Raw genomic sequence first — 24,384 nt, 5'->3', positions numbered from 1 at the left:
TTTGATGTGGAATAAAAACTTACGAAATTTATCTAAAGTATGTTAATTAGAAAAGTTTATGATTAAAAGTATTTTAAGTATACAATAAATATTTTCATAAAAAATAAAATATTCATTTTTGTAATTTTAGAATCTGAAAATAATAAAATAATATTAAGCAAATTAGTTTGTATTATTGTTCATTTTTTCAAAAAATAATAGATAACTATTTATAAATTTTTTCTTTTGAAGATGTTATCAAAAAATATGAATAAAATAATTAAAACAATAAATTACTTACTATTCTTATAAAAAGAGATTACATTAAAAATATACATTAAAAAAAATAAAATAAAAACTAATTTCAAAGATTTATTTAGATATAAATTAAATAAAAAGCAAGCTTTCACAAAAAAATTTGAAATATTAAAGAAAAATGTTGTTTTTATTAAAAAATAAAATTTTTTAATTTGAATAATAATAAAGAAAATTAAAAATAAAATCATAGTTTTTAGATAAAAATAAAATAAAATGAATTATTTAGTCTAATTAATATAATCAAATTAATCAATCATATATATATATATGATAAAAGAAAGTTAAATTAAATTTAAATTATAGCTTGATTTTATTTAAATTTATAATTATGAATTAAACAGCATATTAATTGTAACAAAATAAATACCAGAAATATGATGTATTAATTCAATTATTAACTTCAATAATATTTCTATCTATCTGCTTTGGTCAATTTTTGTTTTAGCTAAATAATTTATTTTTAATATGATAAATTAATTAATATTATTAGAAATTTTTAATTAAATTTATATTTTTGATTAATAATTGAAAAAGAAACCTTAAATAGTATTTTAGAATAGAAAATTCCAAACTTAAATATTTAAAATCATTTATTTATTTATCTAAGGCAGTTATAAAAATTATATTTATGAAAAATTGGTAAAAAAAAATTAATGAAATGAAATTGTTTTATCTAAAAAAATAGCTTTTGATAAAGAATTTACATAAATTTTATTTATAATAATAATACTATTTTATTAAAAATAAATAGGCTGTTAAATAATATTAATCATTCCATCAAATATTTTTGATAGAAGCAATATGATTAAATTTATTAAATTAATAGAAGGTGAATCTGATTATAATTATATAGGTGAAGAGCTATAGTAGTAGCAGTATAAAATAGGAATAGACCTACTTAGCTTATGTATTATTAAAAGAATAAATAAATAAATAATAGAAATCAAACAATAAAGAACTATTTAGCTCGATATTTTAATTATAAGAAATTAGCTAGCTAGCTAGTTGCATTGATAAACAGCTAAATATGAATAAGAAAAAAATGAATGAATTAATTTATAAATGAATTTATGAATAATTAAATAAATAAATGAATGAATAATGTTTGTGTGTGTGTTTATGTGTGTGTATTTTGGGTTGCAAAAATAAATTAAAAATCTTTGACAATACAACTAACTTTAAAAGTAATTAAGAAAATATCTAAAATCAAAGAAAACATTTATAAAATACTAATTAATAAAAAAAAGAGGAAAAAAAATAAACAAATAACATTGATAAAAGAAGATAAAAGAAATGAAGTCGGAGTGCCATTTGTGTTAAATGACTGTTCAAAATCTTGCTAAGTGCACCAAAACTCGTTGTCGTAACTTTTTCTGTGAGAAATGCATCTAAGAGAATTTTGATCCTGATTTTACCTACCATGGTTCTTACAAAGAAGGTTGTTGGGTTTGCTACGCTTGTTAAAATGTTTGCAAATGCAAACTTTGCAGGGGAGAATTGGTCATTCACAACAAAAAGTCTCTAGCCAAGCGCAAAAACAAGCTTATCCAATTATTTGACCAGCTTTCTGCAGTAGAGAAGGCAAATTCTTTCGCTACAAACAGCCAGGGATTAGATAAGGAGAAAGATTCCAGTGAAGAATATGTATCTCACCCAAATGATTATGAAAAGGGGACTTCTCAAGACGAAAGAGAAACAATAAACAACTTGTTTAAATAAAATCTTAAGTAACCCAGAATGTTGAACTAAAGAATAACTAAATAACTACCCACATACAGCAAGGAATACCACTCAAACAAATTCTACAGAAGAAAAATGTTGCTAAAAGCTATGTGATATTAGATATAAATATAAATATATATAAATAAATAAGACAGATTGAATAATATAATTACTACTTATATAAAATTAACTATTTATTATGGTGAAAAATTTGTACTAACTAACTAAATAAATAAATAACTAAACAAATATATATTTTGAGGGAAACAAACCAATAAACAATCATGTTAAATATTCTAATTTAGTTATTAAACTAAATATAAGATATTCTTGATCAGTAGCTATGTAGTTTATAGACTTAAAAAATCTACGTCTATCTATCTATTTAAAGTTTTGCTAATTTTTGGAATTAATTTATATTACTTTCAATCTTAAAACAAACAAACAAACAAATAAATCAAGAAATATTAAAAAAAACTAACAAGTCTATCTATTATTTCTGAGTAATTAAGTAATTAATATTAATATGAAATATAATCTATGTATTAATCACCTTTTATACTATCTTTTCTAGTTTCTCCTTTATCATTTTATATATTTCAAATTAGAATTTTTACTCTGCTAGTTAAATTTAGAAATTCTACATTAATCCATGTCTATTTCATGATGCGCTACTAAAATTTATACATTAATTAATAAAAAGACTTCTCGCAAATGTTCTTTTTCAATCAATCAATATTTTATAAAATATATTTTCTTTGTATTTAATATCAGCAACTTATTTACTTACTCAAAAATTAATTAGCTTGAGTTTTTGAAATTTAATTTTTTGTTTTTGTAGAAGAAGTTAATTATTATTTTTGAAAATCAAAATTTAAATTTAATTTCTATTCTTTTTACATGGTAAATTGTTAGACTAGTAAATTAATCCACATTTACTCTATTTCAAATACTGAAAACTAATAATGACTTTATTTGTTTCTAAACGAAAGCTCAGTTTAATACATTTACTAACTCAAAATCATAATTGTTTACTATCACTCTCAATTCACGCCTGATATGAATTGAGTAACAAATAAATAATTACTTTTAAAATAAGCAATCACGTGCATTTATTCATTCATTCATTGATTTTAAAATATTTTTAATCCTTTAAAAATCTCTTTATTATTTTTGAAATTAATTTAACTCTTTTGAGAATTATTTTAAAAACACTCTTAAATTATATTTTATATGGTATTATAAATTCAATTATTTCCTATTATATTTGATAAGATAATAAAGTCAATTTTTGAAACTTTAGAACAAATTTATGAAGAAAAAACTATTGATTTATGAATTTCTATTTGAATTTTTAATAGCATATTTAGTTTATTGATCTAAATATTAAGTTATTTTAATAATTACTTTATATTCTATCATAAAAAATCGAATATATTTTGTAAATTCAGCTAAAAAAAAAACTTCAAATAAAGTCTCTTATGATTTTTATATAATAGAAATACTATTTGCTTTCATTTTTATTTAGAAATATGTAATTATATTTTAAATTTTTAATGTATTTTATTCATATTTTTTGAAATTTTTCTATAATCATTAAGCTTGGATACATTGAGGGACTTATAGTATTTTTATAAAATAAAAGTTAAATACGCTAAACAATTTATACAGTAAATTAATTTTGTAAGATAGAGAAAGAGAGAGCTATTAATATAAATGCGACTTATCTTCCTTAAAATTGTAATTGATTTTAAACAATTTTCTTTTAAATTCGAGTTATCAGCTAAATTTTTTTTATATTTTTGATTTGTGGTGAATTATTTTTATTAAAAAACTAGTTATTAAAAATAAATAAATAAACAAACTTTGAATTATTTCTAATTTAATAAACTAATAATTAAGAAACAAGAAAATTATTAAATTATAAGCAAATCTTTAAAACAGCTACTGAAAATTAATTAATTGAAAAAGAATAAACAAATTTTAAATAAATGAATGAAGTGATAAACTAGCTTTTAATAATCTAATGAAGAAATGATTGAGTTTATAAGGAGTCTTTGTTGCATTAAATAAATGCTTTATAAATTACAAATTATAAAAAAGGATTTAATTAATTAAGTTAGCAAATAACTAACTAACTAACCAACTAATTATTTTTAAATATATTTTATTTAATGAAGAAAACCGAACTTAAAATGAATGAATTAATAAACGGATTAATTAAAAAAATCATTTTGATCAGTTGTTTTTGTTTTTTTATTTTTGACCCTTTTCCTTCTTTACTTTGGGTTTGTTGCTAGATTTAAGATCGAAATCCAATCCTTCATCGACTTCTTCAGCAGGTTCGTTATCGATTTCTTCGGCACCCTCTTCTTCTTCAAGTTCTTCACCTTCTTTGACGAAGATAACATTTTCGTATGTTCCCTTAAGAGTGTTCTTATCTTCAGTTTGAGCAACTTCACCTCTGTTCTTTAATTCGAACATTTCGAGGACCAAGTTTTCTAATTCTCTTGATCTTTCTCTAGCTTCTAATTCAGCCTTGATAGCATCCTTATCAGATTGCACGAGGTTGAACTTCTCAATGAGCTCGGGATTAGAGAAACGATACTTGTGATTAAGTTGATCCTTAATAGTGTAGTTGTCTCTATTAGCAATTAATTCGTCGTAAGTGTAAAATCTCTTCTCCTTCAAATTATATCTCCATCTGCAATCATCCTTTGTGGTTAATTTCTTTTCCAAGGCTTCAATATGAGCATCTATATTTTACTTGAGTATTCCCTTTTCCTTATAATCGCAAAGAGTTTCATAAACTTCAGCAATATCTTTAACATTATTGAGACCTCTTCTGTAAGGTAAATACTTCAAAATTAACTCATGCAATTCTTCATCATAAATGTTCATATTTCTCAAACCTATTTAATAAATTATATATATAAATAATATGTAAAAATAGTCAATAATCTCAAATTAATTGAAGTATATTATAAAATGATAATTTTTTATTGTTGTTTACCAATGAAAAGCTTGAGGAGGTTACCGGTGTAAGGTCTAACTTATTTGCTGAAATTTGAAACAATAATAGGCTTAACACTCTAGTGGAAGTACTAAATTTTGTGTTCATTAACTTTAGTTGTATTTTCAAACATAGTTTGAAGAATTTCAATAGCTTCGTAAGCATCTAAATATTAAAAATAATAAACTTAATTATAAAATCTAATAAATTTGATAAATCTTTTCATTTTTAAATAAAGAATTAAAATTTCTTATTGAAGAAAATTTCAATAAGGGAAGTTTAAATGATCTCTAATATAAATGTATATGAGTGCTTTATTATATTTGATAAATATAGCATAAAAATTTTAAGTTTTACTTCAAAAAGCCTTAAAAATTTAAAACTTTCAAACTAAAAAAGTTCATTTTATTGTTGAAAAGTATTTCTGTAGATGATTAAACAGCATTTAGCAGTTAAATTAGATGTTTTTTTACTAGATAGATTTTTTTATTTGCTTTCCCCTATAAAATGTATATCAATTTTATTAAATTTTTATCAGTGCTTTTTTCTAAACCTGAATTTTTTTAACATTTACCAAATTCATTTAATTTTAATAAAAAATAATTAAATAATTTTATTGTTTTTAAATTTTATCTATTTAGTTAGTTAGAATTTTTTAGTTTATATTTGTTGATATGATTGATCTACACATTTTATCAATATTTTTTGATATTAATAAATATCATTTTTTTTTCTTCTTCCTCTCTAAGAATAAATTTAAAATATTCTTTTACAAATCTTGAAATTTAATTTAATTATTTTTATTGCTGCATTTCATTCAAAATAAAAAAATATTTATTTCATTAGAGTCTCGTTAAAAATTATTTGCTTCTCTCTATCTAAATAATTTTAAAAGCAAGCCCTTTTATTTGCTCAGAAATTTTGCAGTAGAAGTCTTTGTTTATTCTATGAATTAGCATATCAAATCATCTACTTTAAATATCCATTTTGAAAGTATTTGTTTATTCACTTTTCAAAATGACATTTTTAAATTAGAGGTTGTTTGCTATTAATTAGCTATGAATGAGTGCTAAAAGATTTTTTAATTATTTTAAATTGGGGCAATAAATTAATCTAAGCTTATAAACAACATCTATCAGCAAACAAATAATTTCTTTTAGTTTGATAAATCTTTCTAGAAAAGTAAGAAAGAGTAGCTTTTTTGATAATTTTAAAATAATTTTTATAAATATTATGCAAAAATAAATCGACTTTCGTTTGTTTTTAATTGTTTTCTTTGTTCTAAACTCCCATTTTTGTTAAATAATGCTTAAAGTAGCAATTATGCGAATTGATTTATTACTGATTTATTATGAATTTCTGGTAAACTCGTCTTCAAAGAAAGATACTTAATAAGGACTTGCTAAGTTAGATTTATAACTGGCATACAAACCACCGAAAGATAAACGAGGAGAGAGGTTTTCCTTAAATTTATATAAATGTCTTTCTAATTCTTTGAAAATGAATGGCTCATCCTTTCCTTCTCTAGCAATAATGTAAAGAATAGTACATAAACCTCTTCCTTCAATAGCTAAATTAGGATTGACCTTGATGTGATTAATCAACTAAATTATTAATTAAGTAATAATAAATAATCTTGTTTAAATAAAATATTTCTTCTTTTCTTGCTTATTTATTTTTATTTTACTTGCTCTAATTCATTTGTTCATTTATCGATTGTAATTAACTAGAGATAAGTAGCTTAAAAAAAATAAATGTGTCTGTCAACAACAAATAAAAGCTAAGAAGAAATACAAACTAGTTTTAACTAACAGTAAATGAATTTTAATTACATCTTCCAAACCTTGTCTTTAGACTGGGTTATCAAGAGGAAAATATAAATCATCCTTGAATGCGATGTTGGGCTAAAAACCATTATAGCCCATATTTTTTTAAAATCTCATCTATTCCTTTGAAGGGAAGGTTGCAAATTTATAATTCAACTTGGTGCAGTTGAAAGATACGCTCTTTGTAGATAACTATAACAACTTAAATAGATTTCTATTCATCATTTTTATGTAATTAACGCTAAATATTTTGTTCTTTTTTCCTTTTATTTTATCAGCTGCCACTATATTTTATACTAAGAGATTTTCAATTCACCTCCTTTGATTGATCTAATAACTTAAATAATATTAAATGATTAAAATAATCACATAAATATCTTTTTCAATATTTTCCAATTCAATCAATCAATCTAATACTCATTCATTCATTTATTCATTATTTCTCACTACCAAATTACTTCGCCTTTATTTTTGTATTTGCTGATTGACATCAAGCATGCATGCATGCATAATGCAATCAAATCAATAAAAAAAACCAATCCAAATATCTACTTGTTCTTTATAAAATTATTTCATTCTCTAAGTTTAGCTGATTTTTTTAATTTCTTTATTTTAAATTTATTTATATAATTTTTCATATTGAATTCTTTTGTTTATTTAGAAAACAAACAAATCAATATAAATAAGATTTTATAAAAATACTGTATGTAGTAGGTATTTAAATTATCAAATTCTATTTTTGTTTCAAAAAATCTAAAAATTTAATTTTTGATGAAATTTAAAAAAATATAATTATATTTTAGTTTATTTTATAATAAAAATTGGATTGTATAGTATAAAACAATTTTTTAAAAATGATTATCGATAAGGTTTTAACAATTTAGGAATGAAATTTTATAAATAAAGAGGAAGTTTAAATTAATAATATAATTTGCTTAGAATTTTTAAGAAAATATTATTAAATGTAAAGCTAAAATAATTTTAATAAAAATGATTAAATGATTTACACAACAATTAATAAATGATAAAATTAAATAAAGTAATTAAAAAGAACTTGAATTAAATAACTAGTTTTTAGAGTAAATTTTTATGTATTTAAGTAAATTAATGTTTTATTTTTTAGAGTTATTTTAGTAAAATATTTCAATTTTTTTCATCTTTTTCATTTTTGGATTTTTTATCCTTCTTTTTCTTCTTACTTTTACTTTTCTTCTTTTCTTTCTTTTCTTTCTTTTCTTTTTTAATTTTTTTAGTTTTTTCTTTATCTTTCTTTTATTTTTTTTTGGTTTATTTTTTTTATTCTTTTTTATCTCGTTTTTTTTTCGATTGAGTTCTACTTTCAGAGCTTTATCTACTTGTGCTGCTACTTCTGCTACTAATGCTATCATCATCACTGCTGCTACTGCTGCTGCTGCTTAAAGAAGAGCTGCTGGATCTTCTCGATTTCTTTTTTTTATTTACTATTCCATATATTCATAAGGAAATGATTTTAAGAATCTTGTTTAATAAGCTTACTTTTCTTTTTAGCTTCCTTTTTATCTTTAAGGTTTTAATTATTGGAGTCTTTTTATTGTTTTTTATCTTCATAGATTTCAATGTATTTGTCTTTTACCCACATGCTTGTTTTACAATTGAATATTTAATCAATAATTGCTTTAGTATTATTTAAGTTTTATACAATTTAAATAGTAGAAATTTGTTACTCTTTTTTTTCAGCAGGCTTTGCGTTCAAAACCTTTTCACTATTTGTTAAAAATGAGCATTTTTAAAATCTTAAAACCACAAAAATCAAAGTACTCCGTTATTTAACAGCTTTCTACATATACTTCTCCTTTGCTTTTATCAATTTTGAAATCTCCTTCATCTGTTTAAAAAGCATTAAAAATTATTTTTATATTTTATGATTTACAAAATATTCAAATAAATAAATAAATGAAATTGTTAATCAATCTATCAGATATATCTAATTTTATAAATACCAATTTGTTTTTCCCTCATGTGATCTTCCCACATTTTTTTTTCTTCCCATTTCCTATTATGTGAGTTGATTTAATTTAAATAGCTTCTTAAACTCATTTGCAAAACCTTTACAAAATTAGCACTAAGAAACACAAATTAATTAAATTTATAATAATCATAGATATAATATAGATCAAAATTACTTATATTCATTCATAAAAACAAGCATCTTGAAACAGGTAAATGTCTTATTTGTAAAAAAAAATTAAAAACAATAATTATCATTTTAAAAAAATAAAGTAAATCAATAAAATATTTATTTTAAAATAGAATTTTGAATTATTTAAAATTAAAAAATGTTTATTTAGAAATGAGAAATAATATTTTTCAACAAAGCAAATAAAATGCATCAATAATCAGAATATTAAGTAACATAAGAGAGGAATATTGAAAACATTAGATAGATAGATGCTTTGAATGAAATTCATCAAAATATTTATTTTTAAGATTGCTATCATTTTTTATTTATAGAAAGTTTATTTTTATTATTTAAAAGAATTAATCAATAAAGATAAATTCCTAGATATAGATAGATATAGATAGATACATACATACAAAAACAGAAAGCCAGAAAGACAGACAAACGAACAAATAATTAGATAGAAGAAAGTTATTTTTTGATTATTGATTGAATTGGTTTTTTTTGCAAGAATAAAAAGTATTTATTGATAATTTTTTTTATTTATTTATCCTTTATCTGATATCGAACAAAAGAAAGAAAGAATTAATAAACAAATAAATAAATCAATTATTTAATTTATTAACAAAAAATCCATCAAAAATAAATAGAGTATCTTAATTTAAAAACTAATAAGATGAGCCAGGAAATATCAAGCATAGGAGTCAGATTTGGAGAGGAATTCCAAGGAGACGGACACCTCAACGTAAAGGTAAATCTCGCGATTGACTCGAAGGTAGCCAGCTAAGAATTGGAAGCTGCTGCTTAAGAAACTGAAAAGAAGTTTGAAAACTTGAATTATAGCTTGCTCTTGAAGTTCGAAAATTGCGAAAATGTAGAGAAACTCAGCCAAGTAATCAATTTACTCAATAAAGACATTGCATCTGGTGATGACGAAGCTAAATTGGGTGAACAAAGATTCTACAAAGACTTAAAGAGGGCTTTCAAAGATTTAAATCTTCAAACTCACATTGTTGGATAAAATTTATACGTTTAAATTTCTTTAAAGGAATAAATTGCAGAGAAAATTTTAGAGCCTCTTCAAATCTTGCTTGAGTCAGGTTTGAAGGACATAGCTTAGAATCCTAACACTTTACAAGCTGAAGCTTGCGTTGATGTTACAGTTGATTAAATCTTTGATATGCTCAAGAACTATCGTTTTATTGTTCCCTTCTTAACTAAATCCAGAGCTAAATTGACTTTAGCTTTAGATAAGAACATTAGCACTTAAATTGAAGATGTCGTCAAAAATATTGATGAAAATTTACTCAGCTCACCTCAATTGCAATTCTTAAAGTATTTCAAAAATCTTGATGTCGATCTCACTTTCAACTCTGCCGAAAATCTCCCTCAACCCATCAAGCAATACGTCTTGCCCGGTAAAATTGAAATACCTGATGAAAATACTAAACATGAATTAATCAACCATTTAAAGTCATAAACATTCTTATACGATTTAATCAACAATATCTCTTCAAACGTTACCTGCAAACTCTTCATTGATGAGTTCGCTTTCTTATAAGCAAATGTTTCTCTCAAGAATTTTAAAAAGATTATTATGGAGTACTTGCTATTTGCCTTGAGAAAATTATGATAGGTTTGATAGATAGATACTTAGTTAGTTAGTTAGTTAACCAACCAATCAAATAAGTGAATCAATTAGTAAATAAATTATTAAAGAGCCAGAAAAATAATAATTAATTAATTAAAATAAAAAACAAGTTAGCAAGCAAGCATTAAACAAATCTTCTATCTATTCTCAATTTAATGTTAATAGGAATATAAATAATATTATAGCATAAGTCATTTCTAAATATTTATCTATATTTGTATGTATATCTATCTATGTGCATTATCACTCAAATGCAAAAAGAAGATTTCTGTTTCCATATTCTTGCTGAATTAATTAATTCGTTTCCAAAAAAAATTTATTTTGAATATTCTTTTTTAATAAAAAGCAAATTTAAAAATCTTTTTGATAAAGAAATTGTGTTTTTTTATTTACGTTTTAAAAATTTTAATTATCTTCTAAACATTAATAATTTTATTAAGCTTGCACACAATAGTTTTATGATTCTCAGTTCAAATTAGTCTCTATATTAGAGTTTGAAAGAAATTAATTTTTGTTAATATTATTTGAAAATTTATGAATTATTCATTAAAATATTAATATAGCAATTTGCTATTTTAAAAATACTTGATTGATTATTGGTAATCAATTAATCAGTGGTCAAGTAGATAATTTTTTTATTACTAAATATAAATCTTCCTATAAATTCTTAATTGAATAATATATAGTAATAATTATAATTAATTTATTTTATTATAGTTAATGTATTAATTCAAAAAAAAATTAATAAAAATTATAAAAACTTAGCTTAAAATTTAAATATTTAATATTTATTTTTGCTTAAATTTAACTAAATAATTTTTTATTTTTTAATAAAATTTATAGCTTATTTTAAAAAATAAATAATCATATTTTATCCTATAATTTTTGATATTTTTTATATAATTTGAAAATAAATTATGTTTCTTATGAATATTCTATTATTATGGATTAATTTTAATCTAGAAACACTTTAAGATATAACCAAAATTCTGAAAAATATAGTTCTAATTTATTATTTATTTATTAAAGTATTTAAAATATTTTTATAAGATACTCAAATTAGTAATTTTCTTTTTAATTTCTAAAATACAAAAAAACTCAAATTAATCATAAAAAAAAAATCAAAAAGACATTGAAAATATATCTATCTACTCACTGTAATCTTATAAATGGATAAAATTACAATCTAAAATTTAAAATGCAATAAGCATCCAAATAAAGACCTTCAATTTATTTAAGTTAATGATGTCCTAGCACAACCTAATTCTACTAAACCTCTCTTTTATTGCTCTTCCTGTTTTAATCATGATCTTCACTTTAAATCTATCAACTATCTTATGATTGACCAGATTTTTTAAGAAGCAGACAATAACATTATCCCAAAATGGCCACCAGTCAACAATTATAAATTAATCTCAGATCTCATTGATCTCACGTCAAATTAATCTTCACTTGACTACGTCAAGCAAATTACAAGCTTCTTTAATCAACTCAAAGAAGAGTTTTTAAATAAAATAGATGTTATCTAAAAAAAAATGATCAATGAAGCCTTGAAATATCCTATTGATAGATAGCATATTATCAAAAGATACTAAGACGTTTCAAACATTCTTTAGCTTAAGTAGCTTCTTAACAATCAATAATCAAATAATCTCCAAGATTATTCAATTCTCTGTAAAGAATTTATCTCTCAAATGGAGTCTCAAAAAGATAAAAATACTGAATAATTGGAAAGTCTGCTTACCTAAGCAAATTAATTGTAAACGAATTTCAACATGGAATATCCTCACATCATTAAAAACTAATTATTTACTTTTATTGACCAAATTTCTTTCTTCAATTTAGATATTCCTGAAATTAGCAGTACAAATCATAATAACAATAGAAATCATATAGAAAGTATTAGAAATCAAAATAATTAAACTGGAGATTTAAAATTAACGTCTGATTTAATCATGAAGCTTGTTTCTAATAAATCAAACTTTTGCTCTGACCAATTCTTAAGCAAGTTAAGTGAGAATCTTTAAAGTATAAACCCTCTACTTAAATAGTTTAGTTTCAGCACAACAGTTTTCAAGGAGAATAAAGAATAAATTGACTTTTCCAAGATTAGTGAGGAAAAAATAAATTTAATAGATGAATATGTTAAGCATTCAATAGCTTTGTAAAGAGGGGAATAGTAATTTGAATAGGAAGTAAAGGATAGTTTAGAAATCAAATAAATGACTTAAATTGTTGATTCTAAAATCAATTTCTTAAGCTAAGAATTCAAATAATAGTTTGAAAAGTTCTTAGTTGATGTAAAACCTTTCTTAAAATAGATTAATTTCACTAATACTTTTACTGACAAAAATAAATTTGACTTCTTCAGAAATTTTAAAGATGAAAAATGGAACGCTTTATTTTAGGAAAATCTACCTAATTTAGATCTAAAATTGTTTGTAACTTAGTTTAATGACGGGTAGCATAAATGTGTGGTAAATAAAAAAGAAAATGGTTATTATGAAATTGAATGTTTAAAACATACTAATTATTGGGTGAATTGTATATCAAATACAAATTTATAAAAAGATTAGAAGTATATTTTTAGGATAAAAGTTGAAAGTCTAAATCAAGATAATGGAATTTATATAGGTCTAATAAGAAATTCATAGGCTAATTAAAATACAGGATTTTATGAGTATCTAAGTTTTTATTTACAGAAAAAAAATCAATCTGTAATTAAATCTGATTCTAATTATGGTATTGATAAATAATTAAAGGGAGCAGGATTTAAAACAAGTGGAGAGAATATGATAGAACTAAGATTGTGTATGAAAGAGTAGGTTCTAGAACTATTAGATTATCCGAATTATGAGTATAAGTTAGGATTAGAGGATAAATATAAAGAGAAGCTTACATAATTTGATGATCTAAGATTTTATCTTGGCATTGGTAATTAAGGTGAGAAATTAATTTTAATGGATGTAAAAATAGTGAATGAGTTTATAAATTGAATTAAATTTTATAAATAATAACAATAATAATATAATATTCGATAGATCTTTTTATTTTTCTTATTTAAAAATTTGAAAAATTATAAAAATACTAAAATCATTTTTTTATATTTTTAAATAAAATTTATAGTTAATCTATAAATTAAGCATATTATTTTATCGTAAAAAATTTTATATAATTTGAAAGTAAATTATGTTTCTTATGAATATCCATACTAATATAATAAATTAATTTTTATCTAGAAACATGATTATATAAACCAAAATTATGAAAAAAAATAGTTCTATTTTATTATTAATTAAAATATTTAATATCTTTTTATAAGATACTCTATTTAATTTTCTTTATATTTTCTAAAATACAAAAAAAAAAACTCAAATTAATCATAAAAAAAATAATCAAAAAATACATTGAAAGTATATCATCACACTCTATTCTAAAAATGGATAAAATTGCCATCTAAAAACTAAATTGCAATAAGCATCCAAATAAAGATCTTCAATTTATTTAAGTTAATGATGTCCTAGCACAACCTAATTCCACTAAACCTCTCTTTTACTGTTCTTCCTGTTTTAATCACGATCTTCACTTTAAATCTATCAACTATCTTATGATCGACCAGATCTTTTAAGAAGCAGACAATAACATTATCCCAAAATGGCCGCCAGTCAATAACTATCAAATAATCTCAGATCTCATTGATCTTACATCAAATTAATCTTAACTTGATTACGTCAAGCAAATTACAAACTTCTTTAATCAACTCAAAGAAGAGTTTTTAAATAAAATAGATGTTATCTAAAAAAAAATGATCAATGAAGCCTTGAAATATCCTATTGATAATTCGCTTATTATCAAAAGATACTAAGAAGTTTCAAACATTCTTTAACTTAAGTAGCTTCTTAACAATGAAAAATCAAATAATCTCCAAGATTATTCAATTCTCTGTAAAGAATTTATCTCTCAAATGGAGTCTCAAAAAGATAAAAATACCGAATAATTGTAAAGTCTGCTTACCTAAGCAAATTAATTGTAAACGAATTTCAACATGGAATATCCTCACATCATTAAAAAGTAAATATTAACTTTTATTGACCAAATTTCTTTCTTCAATTTAGATATTCCTGAAGTCAGCAGTGCAAATCATGATAACAATAGAAATCATTTGGAAACTAATATTAGAAATCAAAATAACTAAACTGGAGATTTAAAATTAACATCTGAATTAATCATGAAGCTTGTTTCTAATAAATCAAACTTTTGCTCTGACCAATTTTTAAGCAAATTAAGTGAGAATCTTTAAAGTATAAACCCTATTCTTAAATAGTTTAGTTTCAACACAACAGTTTTCAAGGAGAATAAAGAATAAATTGACTTTTCCAAGATTAGTGAGGAAAAAATAAATTTAATAGAAGAATATGTTAAGCATTCAATAGCCTTGTTAAGAGGGGAATAGTAATTTGAATAGGAAGTCAAGGATAGTTTAGAAATAAAATAAATGACTTAAATTGTAGATTCTAAAATCAATTTCTTGAGCTAAGAATTCAATTAATAGTTTGAAAAGTTCTTAGTTGATGTAAAACCTTTCTTAAAATAGATTAATTTCACTAATACTTTTACTGACAAAAATAAATTTGACTTCTTCAGAAATTTTAAACATGAAAAATGGAACGCTTTATTTTAGGAAAATCTACCTAATTTAGATCTAAAATTGTTTGCAACTTAGATCAATGGCGGGTAGAATAAATGTGTGGTAAATAAAAAAGAAAATGGTTATTATGAAATTGAATGTTTAGAAAGTAGTCTATTTTGGCTGAATTGTATATCAAATACAAATTTATAAAAAGATTAGAAGTATATTTTTAGGATAAAAGTTGAAAGTCTAAATGAAGGTAAATCATTTACAATAGGTCTAATGAGAAATTCATAGGCTGATTAAAATGCAGGATTTTATTAGTATTTAAGCTGTTAGTTAAAGAAAAATAATCAATCTGTAATTAAATGTGGAATTAATTATGGTATTGATAAATAATTAAAGGGAGCAGGATTTAAAACAAGTGGAGAGAATATGATAGAATTAAGATTGTGTTTGAAAGAGTAGGTTCTAGAAGTATTAGATTATCCTAATTATGAGTATAAGTTAGGATTACAGGATAAATATAAAGAGAAGCTTACATAATTTGATGATCTAAGATTTTATCTTGGCATTGGTAATTAAGGTGAGAAATATATTTTAATGGATGTAAAAATAGTGAATGAGTTTATAAATTGAATTAAATTTTATAAATAATAACAATAATATAATATTCGATAGATCTTTTTATCTTATTTAAAAATTTGAAAAATTATAAAATTTGTTAAAAGTATACTAAAATTATTTTTTATATTTTTAAATAAAATTTATAGTTAATCTATAAAATAAGCATATTATTTTATCCTAAAAAATTTTATATAATTTCAAAGTAAATTATGTTTCTTATGAATATCCATACTAATATAATAAATTAATTTTTATCTAGAAACATGATTATATCAACTAAAATTCTGAAAAAAAATATTTCTATTTTATTATTTATTAAAATATTTAATATCTTTTTTTAAGATACTCAAATAACTAATTTTCTTTTTATTTTCTAAAATACAAAAAAAAAACTCAAATTAATCATAAAAAAAATAATCAAAAAATACATTGAAAGTATATCATTACACTCTATTCTAAAAAATGGATAAAATTGCCATCTAAAATCTAAAATGCAATATGCATCCAAATAAAGATCTTCAATTTATTTAAGTTAATGATGTCCTAGCAGAACCTAATTCCCCTAAACCTCTCTTTTACTGTTCTTCCTGTTTTAATCATGATCTTCACTTTAAATCTATCAACTATCTTATGATCGACCAGATTTTTTAAGAAGCAGACAATAACATTATCCCAAAATGGCCACCAGTCAATAACTATCAAATAATCTCAGATCTCATTGATCTTACATCAAATTAATCTTCACTTGACTATGTCAAGCAAATTACAAACTTCTTTAATCAACTCAAAGAAGAGTTTTTAAATAAAATAGATGTTATCTAAAAAAAAATGATCAATGAAGCCTTGAAATATCCTATTGATAGATAGCATATTATCAAAAGATACTAAGAAGTTTCAAACATTCTTTAGCTTAAGTAGCTTCTTAACAATCAAAAATCAAATAATCTCCAAGATTATTCAATTCTCTGTAAAGAATTTATCTCTCAAATGGAGTCTCAAAAAGATAAAAACACAGAATAATTGTAAAGTCTGCTTACCTAAGCAAATTAATTGTAAACGAATTTCAACATGGAATATCCTCACATCATTAAAAAGTAATTATTAACTTTTATTGACCAAATTTCTTTCTTCAATTTAGATATTCCTGAATTCAGCAGTGCAAATCATGATAACAATAGAAATCATTTGGAAACTAATATTAGAAATCAAAATAACTAAACTGGAGATTTAAAATTAACATCTGAATTAATCATGAAGCTTGTTTCTAATAAATCAAACTTTTGCTCTGACTAATTCTTAAGCAAATTAAGTGAGAATCTTTAAAGTATAAACCCTATTCTTAAATAGTTTAGTTTCAGCACAACAATTTTCAAGGAGAATAAAGAATAAATTGACTTTTCCAAGATTAGTGAGGAAAAGATAAATTTAATAGAAGAATATGTTAAGCATTCAATAGCTTTGTAAAGAGGGGAATAGTAATTTGAATAGGAAGTAAAGGATAGTTTAGAAATCAAATAAATGACTTAAATTGTAGATTCTAAAATCAATTTCTTGAGCTAAGAATTCAATTAATAGTTTGAAAAGTTCTTAGTTGATGTAAAACCTTTCTTAAAATAGATTAATTTCACTAATACTTTTACTGATAAAAATAAATTTGACTTGTTCAGAAATTTTAAACATTAAAAATGGAACGCTTTATTTTAGGAAAATCTACCTAATTTAGATCTAAAATTGTTTGTAACTTAGTTACATGGCGGGTAGAATAGATGTGTGGTAAATAAAAAAGAAAATGGTTATTATGAAATTGAATGTTTAGAACATAGTAATTTTTGGCTGAATTGTATATCAAATACAAATTTATAAAAAGATTAGAAGTATATTTTTAGGATAAAAGCTGAATGTCTAAATCAAGATGATCGATTTAATATAGGTCTAATGAGAAATTTATAGGCTAATTAAGTTGCAGGACCGAATTAGTATTTAAGCTGTGATTTAAAGAAAGATAATCAATCTGTAATTAAATCTAAATATAATTATGGTATTGATAAATAATTAAAGGGAGCAGGATTTAAAACAAGTGGAGAGAATATGATAGAACTAAGATTGTGTATGAAAGAGTAGATTCTAGAAGTATTAGATTATCCGAATTATGAGTATAAGCTAGGATTAGAGGATAAATATAAAGAAAAGCTTACATAATTTGATGATCTAAGATTTTATCTTAACATCGATTAATAAGGAAACAAATTAATTTTAATGGATGTAAAAATAGTGAATGAGTTTATAAATTGAATTAAATTTATAAGTAATAACAATAATATAATATTCGATATAATTTTATTTTTCATATTTAAAAATTTAAAAAACTAATTAATTTGATAATGTGTATTTTTAAGAAAATTGTTTAAAAATTAATAATTAGCTAAAAAAATAATATTTTTCTCAAATAATTTTTTATTTTTAAAAAAAATTTAAAGCTTATTCTAAAAAATAAATTATCATATTTTATCCTCTAATTTTTTATATAATTTGAAAATAAATAATGTTTCTTATGAATATTCTATTATTATTAATTAATTTTAATCTAGAAACACTTTAAGATATAATTAAAATTCTGAAAAATATAGTTTTAATTTATTATTTATTTATTAAAGTATTTAAAATATTTTTATAAGATACTCAAATTAGTAGCTTTCTTTTTAATTTCTAAAATACATAAAACTCAAATAATTAACCATAAAAAAAATCAAAAAGAGATTGAAAAAATATCTATCTACTCACTTTAATCTTATAAATGGATAAAATTACAATCTAAAATCTAAAATGCAATAAGCATCCAAATAAAGACCTTCAATTTATTTAAGTAAATGATGTCCTAGCACAACCTAATTCCACTAAACCTCTCTTTTACTGTTCTTCCTGTTTTAATCATGATCTTCACTTTAAATCTATCAACTATCTTATGATCGACCAGATCTTTTAAGAAGCAGACAATAACATTATCCCAAAATGGCCGCCAGTCAATAACTATCAAATAATCTCAGATCTCATCGATCTTACATCAAATTAATCTTAACTTGACTATGTCGAGCTAATTACAAACTTCTTTAATCAACTCAAAGAAGAGTTTTTAAATAAAATAGATGTTATCTAAAAAAAAATGATCAATGAAGCCTTGAAATACCCTATTGATAGATAGCATATTATCGAAAGATACTAAGAAGTTTCAAACATTCATTAGCTTAAGTAGCTTCTTAACAATGAAAAATCAAATAATCTCCAAGATTATTCAATTCTCTGTAAAGAATTTATCTCTCAAATGGAGTCTTAAAAAGATAAAAACACAGAATAGTTGTTAAGTCTGCTTACCTAAGCAAATTAATTGTAAACGAATTTCAACATGGAATATCCTCACATCATTAAAAAGTAATTATTTACTTTTATTGACCAAATTTCTTTCTTCAATTTAGATATTCCTGAATTCAGCAGTTCAAATCATGATAACAATAGAAATCATTTGGAAACTAATATTAGAAATCAAAATAACTAAACTGGATATTTAAAATTAACATCTGAATTAATCATGAAGCTTGTTTCTAATAAATCAAACTTTTGCTCTGACCAATTCTTAAGCAAGTTAAGTGAGAATCTTTAAAGTATAAACCCTATTCTTAAATAGTTTAGTTTCAGCACAACAGTTTTCAAGGAGAATAAAGAATAAATTGACTTTTCCAAGATTAGTGAGGAAAAAATAAATTTGATAGAAGAATATGTTAAGCATTCAATAGCTTCGTAAAGAGGGGAATAGTAATTTGAATAGGAAGTAAAGAATAGTTTAGAAATAAAATAAATTACTTAAATTGTAGATTCTAAAATCAATTTCTTGAGCTAAGAATTCAGATAATAGTTTGAAAAGTTCTTAGTTGATGTAAAACCTTTCTTAAAATAGATTAATTTCACTAATACTTTTACTGACAAAAATAAATTTGACTTCTTCAGAAATTTAAGCAATGGAAAATTGAATACTTTATTTTAGGAAAATCTACCTAATTTAGATTTAAAATTATTTGTAACTTAGTATGGGAACTGGTAGAGAAATTGTGTGGTAAATAAAAAAGAAAATGGTTATTATGAAATTGAATGTTTAAAAAAAAGTGATTATTGGCTGAATTGTATATCAAATACAAATTTATAAAAAGATTAGAAGTATATTTTTAGGATAAAAGTTGAAAGTCTAAATGAAGGTAAAGAATTTATAATAGGTCTAATGAGGAATTCATAGGCTGATTAAGTTGTAGGATATAATGAATATTTAAGCTGTCGCTTATAGAAAAATAATCAATCTGTAATTAAATCTGAAAATGATGGTATTGATAAATAATTAAAGGGAGCAGGATTTAAAACAAGTGGAGAGAATATGATAGAACTAAGATTATGTTTGAAAGAGTAGGTTCTAGAAGTATTAGATTATCCGAATTATGAGTATAAGTTAGGATTAGAGGATAAATATAAAGAGAAGCTTATATAATTAGATGATCTAAGATTTTATCTTGGCATTGGTAATTAAGATAACAAATTAATTTTAATGGATGTAAAAATAGTGAATGAGTTTATAGACTGAATTAAATTTTATAAATAATAACAATAATATAATATTTGATAGATCTTTTTATTTTTCTTATTTAAAAATTTGAAAAATTATAAAATTTGCTAAAAGTGTATTTATTTTTGCATAAATTTTGTAAACTAAAATCATTTTTTATATTTTAAATAAAATTTATAGTTAATCTATAAAATTATAAAATAAGCATATTATTTTATCCTAAAAAATAAATTTTATATAATTTGAAAGTAAATTATGTTTCTTATGAATATCCATACTAATATTATAAATTCATTTTTATCTAGAAACATGATTATATAAACCAAAATTCTGAAAAAAAATAGTTCTATTTTATTATTTATTAAAATATTTAATATCTTTTTATAAGATACTCAAATAAATAACTAATTTTCTTTTTATTTTCTAAAATACAAAAAAAAAAACTCAAATTAATCATAAAAAAAATAATCAATAAATATATTGAAAATATATCATCACATTCTATTCTAAAAAATGGATAAAATTGCCATCTAAAATCTAAAATGCAATAAGCATCCAAATAAAGACCTTCAATTTATTTAAGTAAATGATGTCTTAGCACAACCTAATTCCACTAAACCTCTCTTTTACTGTTCTTCCTGTTTTAATCATGATCTTCACTTTAAATCTATCAACTATCTTATGATCGACCAGATTTTTTAAGAAGCAGACAATAACATTATCCCAAAATGGCCGCCAGTCAATAACTATCAAATAATCTCAGATCTCATTGATCTTACATCAAATTAATCTTCACTTGACTATGTCAAGCAAATTACAAACTTCTTTAATCAACTCAAAGAAGAGTTTTTAAATAAAATAGATGTTATCTAAAAAAAAATGATCAATGAAGCCTTGAAATATCCTATTGATAGATAGCATATTATCAAAAGATACTAAGAAGTTTCAAACATTCTTTAGCTTAAGTAGCTTCTTAACAATGAAAAATCAAATAATCTCCAAGATTATTCAATTCTCTGTAAAGAATTTATCTCTCAAATGGAGTCTCAAAAAGATAAAAACACAGAATAATTGTAAAGTCTGCTTACCTAAGCAAATTAATTGTAAACGAATTTCAACATGGAATATCCTCACATCATTAAAAAGTAATTATTAACTTTTATTGACCAAATTTCTTTCTTCAATTTAGATATTCCTGAATTCAGCAGTGCAAATCATGATAACAATAGAAATCATTTTGAAACTAATATTAGAAATCAAAATAACTAAACTGGAGATTTAAAATTAACATCTGAATTAATCATGAAGCTTGTTTCTAATAAATCAAACTTTTGCTCTGACTAATTCTTAAGCAAGTTAAGTGAGAATCTTTAAAGTATAAATCCTATTCTTAAATAGTTTAGTTTCAGCACAACAATTTTCAAGGAGAATAAAGAGTAAATTGACTTTTCCAAGATTAGTGAGGAAAAGATAAATTTAATAGAAGAATATGTTAAGCATTCAATAGCTTTGTAAAGAGGGGAATAGTAATTTGAATAGGAAGTAAAGGATAGTTTAGAAATCAAATAAATGACTTAAATTGTAGATTCTAAAATCAATTTCTTGAGCTAAGAATTCAATTAATAGTTTGAAAAGTTCTTAATTGATGTAAAACCTTTCTTAAAATAGATTAATTTCACTAATACTTTTACTGACAAAAATAAATTTGACATCTTCAGAAATTTTAAACATGAAAAATGGAACGCTTTATTTTAGGAAAATCTACCTAATTTAGATCTAAAATTGTTTGTTACTTAGTTTTATGACGGGTAGAATAAATGTGTGGTAAATAAAAAAGAAAATGGTTATTATGAAATTGAATGTTTAGAAGAAAGTAATTATTGGCTGAATTGTATATCAAATACAAATTTATAAAAAGATTAGAAGTATATTTTTAGGATAAAAGTTGAAAGTTTAAATCAAGGTAAAATCTTTACAATAGGTCTAATGAGAAATTCAAAGGCTTATTAAAATGCCGGATTGAATGAGCATTTAAGCTGTGAGTTAAAGAAAGATAATCAATCTGTAATTAAATCTGAAGATAATTATGGTATTGATAAATAATTAAAGGGATCAGGATTTAAAACAAGTGGAGAGAATATGATAGAACTAAGATTGTGTATGAAAGAGTAGATTCTAGAAGTATTAGATTATCCGAATTATGAGTATAAGTTAGGATTAGAGGATAAATATAAAGAGAAGCTTACATAATTTGATGATCTAAGATTTTATCTTGGCATTGGTAATTAAGGTGAGAAATATATTTTAATGGATGTAAAAATAGTGTATGAGTTAAAAAATTGAATTAAATTTTATAAATAATAACGATAATATAATATTCGATAGATATTTTTATTTTTCTTATTTAAAAATTTGAAAAGTTATAAAATTTGCTCAAAGTATAAAAAATTTAGATTTTTTACTTATTTTTATTGTTTTTTCAGGTTCAAAACCTAATTATTTCGATAAATACCTTTTTATATTATTTTGGGTTTTCTTTTAATTTATAAAATAAAATTTATTTTTTATTCTACTAAATATCTATTTCCAATTAAAGAAATAATTATTCGAGGATAGTAATATCACCTAAAAATAATTTCAAATACATTAATAAATATTTATAATCATTAATTACCAAACCATAAAAAAAATGATAATATGAATATTTTCAAACTCTAATCCTTAATGATAATTTTATTTTTTGAAAGAAAATTAAAATAATTTAGAAAATAATTCTTATATTTTTATTGATAAAAAAGATTGTTTGCTTAAAAGAAATTAGATAGGAATATAATTTTCTTTTAAGTCTTTAATTTTCTTAATTGATACTAACTCAGATACATATTTAATTTTAATATCAATGAAATTAAAATCATATTTATTTATTCACTTAGCAATTAATATTTAAACATTAATAAATAATATTTGATACTTTATTGATATTTTGATAAAGAAATAAGCTCAACAGTACTCAATTTAATTAAAAAATATTTGGTAAAATTAAATATTAATATTGAGAATGAATATGTTTCTAATTAAAGTAGATTCAGTTATTTTAATTTAGCATAATTTTTTAAGTAAATTAACCAACTTTTTTTTAATTTCACATAAATCAATTAATCTACAAATAATTTATTTCTTAAAACTAAAAAATTGTTACCATTTTATATTTTAATTTTAGTTTTATGAAATCATGGTTGAAAAGCAAATTCTCTTATTTATTTTAGGCTGAATCTGTTTTTTAAGATAAATAGGTCTAATTATAATTCTTATAAATTAACATTAAATAATTTCTTTTAAAGTAAATTCTACATTTTAAATTCTAATTTTAATATTTAATGTAAAAACGAATAATGATTAAAATATAAATAGTTAATCTATATTAGACGATTTATTTAAGATTCGTAAATAGAATTTAAATAATAAGTAATAAGCTTTTTTTATTTAATCAGATATTAAATTCTTATTAATAGTATAAGATTTTTTTAAATTATTGAAAAAATAAGAATATGAAATTAAATTTTTTTATATTTTTTTTATTTGTTGAAATTTTGATTTATTTTTTTCTAAATGTTGTTTTTTATAATGATCGTTTTTAATTTAAAGTATTATTTATTGCATTTTTTTACTATCAAAATAAATTTAAGAGCAATTCTAATTAATAAATTAATAAATTTTTTCGTTTAAATGAGTTGAATTTTTGTTTAAATTGGATTTAGATTTTTTATTGAAAGAATGAATTATATTTTATGGTCTTATGTATGAATGAATATTTGCATACTTGCATGAATTTTCTTAATTTTTGTATTGGTTTTTTG

General features: G+C 21.9%; 9 protein-coding genes across 9 annotated transcripts; 7 read left to right on the top strand and 2 right to left on the bottom strand. All coding sequences in view use genetic code 6, as the record gives it.

Annotated features, from left to right (window-relative positions):
- Positions 1-1,590: 1,590 nt before the first annotated feature.
- Positions 1,591-2,133, top strand: TTHERM_00835130 (hypothetical protein; the record flags this gene model as incomplete). Its single annotated transcript, XM_001031276.3, has 1 exon — positions 1,591-2,133. One exon carries the CDS (start codon positions 1,591-1,593, stop codon positions 2,131-2,133), a length of 543 nt encoding a protein of 180 aa, XP_001031276.1.
- Positions 2,134-4,257: 2,124 nt separating this feature from the next.
- TTHERM_00835120 (hypothetical protein) lies at positions 4,258-7,083 on the bottom strand (the record flags this gene model as incomplete). Its single annotated transcript, XM_001031275.3, has 4 exons — positions 4,258-4,931; positions 5,033-5,197; positions 6,375-6,636; positions 6,865-7,083. 4 exons carry the CDS (start codon positions 7,081-7,083, stop codon positions 4,258-4,260), a joined length of 1,320 nt encoding a protein of 439 aa, XP_001031275.2.
- A 347-nt stretch (positions 7,084-7,430) lies between these two features.
- TTHERM_000835119 (transmembrane protein, putative) lies at positions 7,431-8,445 on the bottom strand (the record flags this gene model as incomplete). Its single annotated transcript, XM_012796460.1, has 2 exons — positions 7,431-8,318; positions 8,374-8,445. 2 exons carry the CDS (start codon positions 8,443-8,445, stop codon positions 7,431-7,433), a joined length of 960 nt encoding a protein of 319 aa, XP_012651914.1.
- A 1,247-nt stretch (positions 8,446-9,692) lies between these two features.
- Positions 9,693-10,649, top strand: TTHERM_00835100 (hypothetical protein; the record flags this gene model as incomplete). The annotated part of the gene is made up of 1 exon (XM_001031273.3): positions 9,693-10,649. One exon carries the CDS (start codon positions 9,693-9,695, stop codon positions 10,647-10,649), a length of 957 nt encoding a protein of 318 aa, XP_001031273.1.
- Positions 10,650-11,836: 1,187 nt separating this feature from the next.
- TTHERM_00835090 (zinc carboxypeptidase family protein) lies at positions 11,837-13,663 on the top strand (the record flags this gene model as incomplete). Its single annotated transcript, XM_001031272.2, has 1 exon — positions 11,837-13,663. One exon carries the CDS (start codon positions 11,837-11,839, stop codon positions 13,661-13,663), a length of 1,827 nt encoding a protein of 608 aa, XP_001031272.2.
- Positions 13,664-14,106: 443 nt separating this feature from the next.
- Positions 14,107-15,936, top strand: TTHERM_000835089 (zinc carboxypeptidase family protein; the record flags this gene model as incomplete). Its single annotated transcript, XM_012796459.1, has 1 exon — positions 14,107-15,936. One exon carries the CDS (start codon positions 14,107-14,109, stop codon positions 15,934-15,936), a length of 1,830 nt encoding a protein of 609 aa, XP_012651913.1.
- A 450-nt stretch (positions 15,937-16,386) lies between these two features.
- TTHERM_000835088 (zinc carboxypeptidase family protein) lies at positions 16,387-18,216 on the top strand (the record flags this gene model as incomplete). Its single annotated transcript, XM_012796458.1, has 1 exon — positions 16,387-18,216. The coding sequence occupies one exon, from the start codon at positions 16,387-16,389 to the stop codon at positions 18,214-18,216; it is 1,830 nt and encodes a 609-aa protein (XP_012651912.1).
- Positions 18,217-18,718: 502 nt separating this feature from the next.
- TTHERM_00835070 (zinc carboxypeptidase family protein) lies at positions 18,719-20,545 on the top strand (the record flags this gene model as incomplete). Its single annotated transcript, XM_001031270.1, has 1 exon — positions 18,719-20,545. One exon carries the CDS (start codon positions 18,719-18,721, stop codon positions 20,543-20,545), a length of 1,827 nt encoding a protein of 608 aa, XP_001031270.1.
- Positions 20,546-21,040: 495 nt separating this feature from the next.
- On the top strand, positions 21,041-22,870 carry TTHERM_000835069 (zinc carboxypeptidase family protein; the record flags this gene model as incomplete). Its single annotated transcript, XM_012796457.1, has 1 exon — positions 21,041-22,870. The coding sequence occupies one exon, from the start codon at positions 21,041-21,043 to the stop codon at positions 22,868-22,870; it is 1,830 nt and encodes a 609-aa protein (XP_012651911.1).
- Positions 22,871-24,384: the final 1,514 nt, after the last annotated feature.

The sequence above is a fragment of the Tetrahymena thermophila genome (genome assembly GCF_000189635.1).
Source record: "Tetrahymena thermophila SB210 genomic scaffold scf_8254728, whole genome shotgun sequence".
Classification (NCBI taxonomy): domain Eukaryota; phylum Ciliophora; class Oligohymenophorea; order Hymenostomatida; family Tetrahymenidae; genus Tetrahymena; species Tetrahymena thermophila.
This window is presented reverse-complemented; position numbering and strand designations above follow the sequence as displayed.